The 7676-nt window shown below is 35.1% G+C and overlaps 1 protein-coding gene across 1 annotated transcript in view; it reads left to right on the top strand.

The window, feature by feature from the left end:
* Window positions 1–7676, top strand: part of LOC104282638 (nipped-B-like protein) — a gene marked incomplete at both ends in the record, with an annotated part of 76367 nt that overhangs the window by 48900 nt on the left and 19791 nt on the right. Inside the window, 7 exons of the mRNA XM_009880753.1 lie at window positions 1923–2012; window positions 2271–2485; window positions 2586–2688; window positions 3631–3729; window positions 3833–3979; window positions 5171–5305; window positions 6027–6125. Coding sequence (XP_009879055.1) covers window positions 1923–2012; window positions 2271–2485; window positions 2586–2688; window positions 3631–3729; window positions 3833–3979; window positions 5171–5305; window positions 6027–6125 — 888 coding nt within the window. The remainder of the gene's footprint in view (window positions 1–1922; window positions 2013–2270; window positions 2486–2585; window positions 2689–3630; window positions 3730–3832; window positions 3980–5170; window positions 5306–6026; window positions 6126–7676) is intronic.

The following is a 7676-nucleotide window of genomic DNA, read 5'->3' as shown; positions in this document are numbered from 1 at the left end:
CTCTGTTGGTTTTTTCCTTCTACCCTCTGACATCATTACCAGGATATTCCCCAGTGATTGATGAATGCTTATAACTCTGTCTACTGTGGTTTGGACTCATGAACTGTAGAATTATATTTAGGAGAAAATCTGTTTTGTTTTGACATTTTTAAACAATAGATTTTTTCATAGAACTCTGTCGTAGATTGTCAAGTTGATTTGAACACTTGTGCATGCCTTTCATTACTTTATCTCTCGATACGCTGATCTTCTGGACTTGTAACTGTACCTTTTTCCACTTGCTGATGTTTGCAAGCTATATTATATGCTGCATTTGTGACAAGATTCTCGATGCTATTCATACAGAAGTTAAGATGGTTATAAGTTACAAGTTTTATTGCCAAAGAAGAAAAATGTTTTGTAGCTGAAGAAGTTTAAGCCAGAAATTATTCTTCTACTTTTATTATCAATATTGAATATGATTTGTTGCAGGCTTCACATGGTTTGTTTGTTTGTTTGTTCTGGATTTTTTTTACTTGTTTGAAAATAGTTAAACAGTTAAGGTTCCTCAAGCAACTCTTTTTTTCAGCCTTTTATCCACATAATTTAACATTGGTTGAAGGCCAGACTTTCAAATCACAATTTGCACATATATTAGGGTGCCAAATAAATATTAATAAATCTATATTAGTATTATGTGCACTGTAGACATGTTTTGAATTCTTGAACTCATTCATTTTGGGAAAAAAAAAATCTTTTTTTCTACTGTAGCATCAGTAATTGCAAGGATCTGCGTATTTCAGTATAATACTAAGGAAAAAAGGGTGCTTATGTTTTGGGGTTTATGCTGTCTTGTAGGTGTTGAGAAAGTTAGTTTCTGATTCATTAACAAGTTAATTGCTACTGATTTATTCTCTATAACCCCTATACGGGGAGAAGTACATTGTCTGATGGTCATATGCAAAATTGTTGTTCAATTTACATAGGCTAGAACTATTTATGAGATCACGATATACATATTTCCTATAAAATAGCCTCTTGGAAAAAATACATTCTGTTTTTAACATTCATACAAGTTAAATATTTCCAAATCTGATACATAGTCTCCAGCACTACTTCTCGGATTGATATTTCATATGTAATCCTTTTTGTGCATCTTAAAAGTGCTTCACAGGAAAATTAATACTACCCTATCCTGTAGATAGGCTTTATGTATTAGGTGGCGTTTTTATAAAATGTTTGTTAGTTCTCAAGCTTTTTAACTGATAGAAACTTACCCGAGTCTCAGAGAGCATGATTCTTCTGTACTAGAGCTCAGGGGTTTTTGGGAACAACCTCTGAAGTTCTTTCCTAGATGGATTGAGCATACTTGCTGCTCTTTGTCTGTACGGATGCTTTATCTCTGAAAACAGTTATACCAAATACTTTTGCAAAGGGATAAGTTGTCTTTATTTCTTTGATGTTTCCCATATGTTTTTGCTGTTGTCTGTTTCATATTTATTTTCATTTGACTTTTTTGCCTTGTATCCCTTGTTCACCTGAGAAGTCACTGTTTCAGTATTTAATATTAGTGAGAGAGCTAACAATGACTTTTATAGGTTAAACCTTGTGTAAGTCTACTATTTGTGATTTCAGCCCTTCTTTTTTCCTCAGGGACAGAGGATCTTCACACAAGATAATAGAATGAAAATTAATCAAATCAGTCAGTCTGTTTTTAAACCAGTCTTATTCTGCTGTTAATCTTTTTTAGACTTTGGAGCCACAGTCTAATTTGGTTTAGTCTGTATAAAGTTTAGAAGTAATTGATTGAAAAAATTGTTAGTTGCATTGATAATTGCAGAACATTAGCTTCAGTGTATTTTATATGTGTACATGCAGATTTTCAGATGATAATTAGGACTGTGCAATATTCTATTTTATAAATATTTTTCTATTTCTGATAGGTTTCAGGAGGAGAAGATGAAATTCAACAGCTGCAAAAGGCTTTGCTAGATTATCTGGATGAGAACACAGAAACTGATGCATCATTAGTGGTAAATTTAAGCTTTCTGATATCAAGTGTATATATAAAAAATTTCAGTAACATGTACTGAATAAAATTATTTTCGGTCATGCATATTAGTGCTTCAAGTAAATTGTCACCCTAACATATACTGTTGATTGTGTTTTCCAAAATATGGTTGATGCATTAGAGTCACTTAATCTCATTATACATGAGATTATAAAATGTTAATTTCACTTTTCTATATCTGTTGGTTTTGTTTTCTGTGTATCCTGCTGTATTTCTCCAGTTTTCTCGGAAGTTTTATATAGCACAGTGGTTCCGTGATACAACTATGGAGACAGAGAAAGCAATTAAATCTCAGAAGGATGACGATTCATCTGAAGGAACTCATCATGCAAAAGATATTGAGACCACAGGACAAATCATGCATAGAGCGGAAAGTCGCAAAACGTTTCTTCGCAGCATCATTAAAACTGCTCCATCTCAGTTCAGTACATTAAAGTACGTTTCAGCACCACTGATTTCTTTATTAACTATGCATTTGACATTTTTAGTCATTTTTGATAAACATGTCCTAATTAAAACATTGGATTTGTTGCAGGCTGAATTCTGATACTGTGGACTATGAAGATGCATGTTTGATTGTTCGCTACTTGGCCTCTATGAGGCCATTTGCCCAGAGCTTCGATATTTATTTGACACAGGTGTGTGCTGGAAGTCTTAGTACAGTGCAACACAGTTGATTTCTGATTCCAAACACTTTTGTGGTAGTGTGCAATATCTGTTCATTGTTGAGCACAGGTATTTAACAGGCCATGATAACACCATGTGCTTTCATATTCTGTATTGATGACATAAGTGTTTATATTTCTTTTTCTTGTATGCATTTCATATGTCATATTGTACATACATTATTTTATTTGTCCATGTATGTATATGGCGAAATCATTATCTTAGATGTACACAGTAAAAGGATAATTACAAAATGTTGAAAGTTTTTTTTTTCAGTTTTACAGATGCATGCTCATTTGGTAATATTCACTCATTAAATTGTTCTTAATTTGATTTGAAAATAGAAGCCAACTTGGTCAGTTGCTTGCGGTGCATGTTACAGTCACTGGAAGCTGTTGTTTGATCAGTGTGGTTTCTTTCCCATTTCTGGGAGAAGAGCGCTAATATGTTGTCATGGTGACATGTTTGAACTACAGTACTGGTTTAGTTGTTTAGTTTAGTTTAGGTTGTGTTAAGTTATATTGATCTGCATACAGAGCCATTCTTAAAATTATAGTGCCCAAATCCAGCTCTCCTGTTGAAAGAACCATGGTGAAAGCCACAAATGAGTGGCAAAAGTAGAGTTTAAAATGAAGGGACTTAGAGCGAACATATGGACCCTGTGTAAATCCTGTTTGGACCAGTCTTAGAGATGTAGCAAATCCTAGTAAATATCCATGCTCAGTTATCAGTGCCATGGAACATCACCTGTATGCACCTTTTTACTGTCTGAAAAGATATATACTATTTTTAGTAGACAGATATTCTTATTTTAGTTAAATCATTTGTATGTTATTCTGCTGCATTTTTGCCTGTTAAACATTGTTTTCTACCTTCCCAAAGCAACCAAATCTTTGTTTTTGTTCTCTTATTAGATTCTGCGTGTACTTGGTGAAAATGCAATTGCTGTTCGAACAAAAGCCATGAAGTGTTTATCTGAGGTTGTTGCTGTAGACCCCAGTATTCTAGCCAGGGTAAAAAAAATGAAATATCCATCATGCACGTGCGTTCTTCTGTCACACTTGAAAGAAATCTTTATTTCTTATTTTGGATCTGTGTTTTATTTGTTCTATTTAGCTGGATATGCAACGAGGTGTTCATGGACGGTTAATGGATAACTCCACTAGTGTACGAGAAGCAGCTGTGGAACTGCTTGGCCGATTTGTGCTCTGTCGTCCTCAGCTTGCTGAGCAGTATTATGACATGCTGATCGAAAGAATATTGGTACAGTGACTTGTGGTATTTATGATAAAATAAGTGTCATTGGAAAATTTGTTTTCAACTGAGTTTATATGTTTAATAATATGGAATGATGATCCCAAGAGTAAATTATAACTTATTATTTTAATGGGGAGCATCGTGCTTTTAAAACCAACCTTGTAAAATGCATCACTTGTTTCCAGTGAGGTTTTGTTACATCAAAAGATAAACATACATAGAAAGTTGTATCGCATTAGAACCAGGATTATATTCCTTTTGATTCCTTTATTAAGGCACAATTTAGGTGAAATGAGGAATTTTGCCATATCTCTGAATTCTGAGATATGGGTCATTGAGGGCAGTCCAGTAGTGTGGGTGATGAAGAAAGATCTACAACACAGTAGTCTAAAGTTGCCATTTGTAATTCAAAAGAAAAATGATAAAACTATTTTGTTTTTCTACGCTATGTTTTAGTGTTTTAAAATGCTTCTTATTAGAGTTTTTGTATAAAAACCTTTTTTTTTCTTCTGGATGTTCAGATAAAATACAATGTTAATTTAACTGTAAGATAACACTAGCTTTTATCATCCATGTCAGGTTTTTAGTCAAATACTACTCATTTGCAATAGTTACATGATAAAACATGTTTGCGAAGGGTTTTGGAGATGTGCATATGAGCATGCATTAAGATGCTCATCCTGACATTCAGATTAAACAGGTTTTGAATAAGGTAATATGAAATGAAGCTCCTCTTCCTTCTCCTTAGACGAAGCCTAGGAAAATGGAAAAGATTTGATGCACGTATCTTATCCATAAGCTTTATTCAAAGGCTTTTGAAGTATTACATTCCAGATCTACAAAGGGTTTTGTGTGTTCCAACAAAGTAGCTAAAGCATCATCACATATAGCTTGTAAACTCTTGAATTAAGAAGGGGAATTATATATTTGCAACACCATGAGCTCTTAAATGGGAGGGTATAAATGGAGGAAGCGTTTCAGTGTTCTGGGAACTCAGCCAGAACCTTTAGAATTGTTGCAAATAAAGTGGTACAAGTTATGCTGACCTTTTGTATAAATGCACTCCAGAATATTTTAGCTGCCTTTTCTAAATACATTTTGCAGGTCAGATTGGGGGTGATCTTCAAATACTAATTCATATAATATATAAATTAATTAATATGTCTGAATTTTTTTCAAATGCTTTTCTCCTCACAGGATACTGGTATCAGTGTCAGAAAGAGAGTCATAAAGATACTTAGGGATATCTGCATTGAACAACCAACATTTCCCAAAATTACAGAGATGTGTGTGAAAATGATTCGGAGAGTCAATGACGAAGAAGGCATTAAGGTAGAATGAAACATATCCTTCAGGATTTTAATTATCATAATGTGTTTCTATATTTTGACCAAAAAAACCCAAAAAGTATTTCATTGCTCCTTTGTAATTTTTATGATTTTTATTCACTTTTAATTTTTGAGAGCAAATATCATCTGCAATGTATTTTTTTATGTTTCCATGGATGAGGAACGCTTCTTACAACCATATGCTTTATAAGTAATTCAGGAATAATTAGTTCACTTTCATTCTATTCCATCTTTTCCTCCATCCAAAAACATTGGAAGGGAACCAAATTCATATGTTTGTGTAGGGAGACTTGGCTTCTCTCTTTTCCCCACCTTGTCACAGCTGTTCTGAAAATGCCAAAGTAATCTACAATTGCTGCTGATTCTACTGTAGAAATTGTAATCTTGTGTTTGGTTTTTAGCTTCTCAGGGTACTATGTTTTCCTGAGGAATGCAAATTAGTATAGGAAAGTGGTAACTCCGTTTTCTGTAGCATCAGTTCCCAGTGATCATTTTAGTGAAGCTTACTTAGAGGCCAATATAACTGCTGTAATAGTAGATCTGGGTCTGTCTCATATAACATTCTCTACAACAGTCTCACTTAGGTTGAATAATTCCTTACGAAATGGCATGTATTGTCAACAAATCTATTGTATGAATGTATTAGAAATAATTCCTATGTGCCAAGGTAAGCTTATTTATTTATGCTATTTTTTTTTCTTCAGAAATTAGTAAATGAGACATTCCAGAAGCTCTGGTTTACTCCAACTCCACACCATGACAAAGAAGCAATGACCAGGAAAATACTAAACATCACTGATGTGGTATGTTAAACAAATTTGAATTAAGTTACATGCAAAATTTTATTATGTTTTTAGTATCTTTGAAATATTGTCTGTAGTCTCTTAAAATATAAAACATATGCAAGCAATTTAATTATCAGATTTTTTTTTTATATGTCTCCTGACAATGAATATATGCTAGAATTATTCATCTGATGGAACAGGCTGTCGGAAACTTTAAATGCTCACTAATCTGCTAGCAGTGATAACTGAGACCACATTATATTCAGGTTGTGTAAAATACTTGTTCAGTTAAAACTCAACATATAACTTCTGTTATATTTAACTTTTTACAGGATATAGTTAAGTCTAACTAAGAAGCTGTCTCTTAAAAGAAAAAATTCCTCAATTGATAACATTTATTTTGAAAGGTTAATAAGCTGTTTTAACAAATACAGGGTCATGTTCTCACTCAGGGTAAACTGGTATCTACATAATTTTATCTACTTTTTAGGAGCAGCAAATTAAATAACATGTCTCAAAAAAAATCTGTTTCAAATAAAATGCTTATACATTTGTAGTGAAAACGTATTGTGTAAAACCACTGTGCTGAGAAGGTATTTTAATATCAATTATACCAAGATGTAAATATCAAATGCAAGTACTCGCTTCACTACTTAAAATTATGGGTATAAATCCATCCTGCTTTTCAATATTTTTACTAAATGGTAATGTAGTGTATGCATTTTTCCAGACTGAGACTCAGTTGATCTGACTTCAGCTTAATTCTCAGTTCTGCCAATTCTGTTTTGAAGCACATGTGAGCTGTTCCTGACATATCACAGAATCACAGAATTTTCAGAGGTGGAAGGGACCTCTAGAGATCCTCTAGTCCAACTCCCCTGCTAAAGCAGGATTGCCCAGAGCACATTACTCAGGACTGCATCCAGGCGGGTTTTGAAAATCTCCAGAGAAGGGGACTCCACAACCTCCCTGGGCAGCCTGTGCCAGTGCTCTGTCACCCTAACCGTAAAGAAGTTTTTCCATGTGTTGGAACGGAACTTCCTATGTTCCAACTTGTGCCCATTGCCCCTCGTCCTGTCACTGGGAACCACCGAGAAGAGTGTGGCTCCATCCTCCTTCAACCCACCCTTTAGATATTTGTAAGTGTCCCCTCAGCCTTCTCTTCTCCAGGCTAAAGAGTCCCAGCTCTCTCAGCCTTTCCTCATAAGGGAGATGCTCCAATCCCTCAATCATCTTCGTTGCCCTTCGCTGGCCTCGCTCCAGCAGTTCCCTGTCCCTCTTGAACTGGGGAGCCCAAAACTGGACACAGTATTCCAGTTGTGGCCTCACCAGTGCCGAGTAGAGGGGGAGAATGACCTCCCTCGACCTACTGGTCACACTCTTCCCTATGCAGCCCAGGATTCCATTGGCCTTTTTGGCAGCAAGGGCACATTGCTGGCTCATTGACAATTTACTATCTACCAGGACCCCCAAATCCTTCTCCTCAGAACTACTTCCCAGCAGGTCCACCCCTAACCTATACTGCTGCCTAGCATTTTTCCTCCCCAGGTGCAGGACCCTGCACTTGCT

Source organism: Charadrius vociferus, unplaced genomic scaffold (genome assembly GCF_000708025.1).
Source record: "Charadrius vociferus isolate BGI_N301 unplaced genomic scaffold, ASM70802v2 scaffold823, whole genome shotgun sequence".
Classification (NCBI taxonomy): Eukaryota; Metazoa; Chordata; class Aves; order Charadriiformes; family Charadriidae; genus Charadrius; species Charadrius vociferus.
Note: the sequence above shows the minus strand (reverse complement) of the source record. Positions and strands in the feature narration are given on the sequence as shown.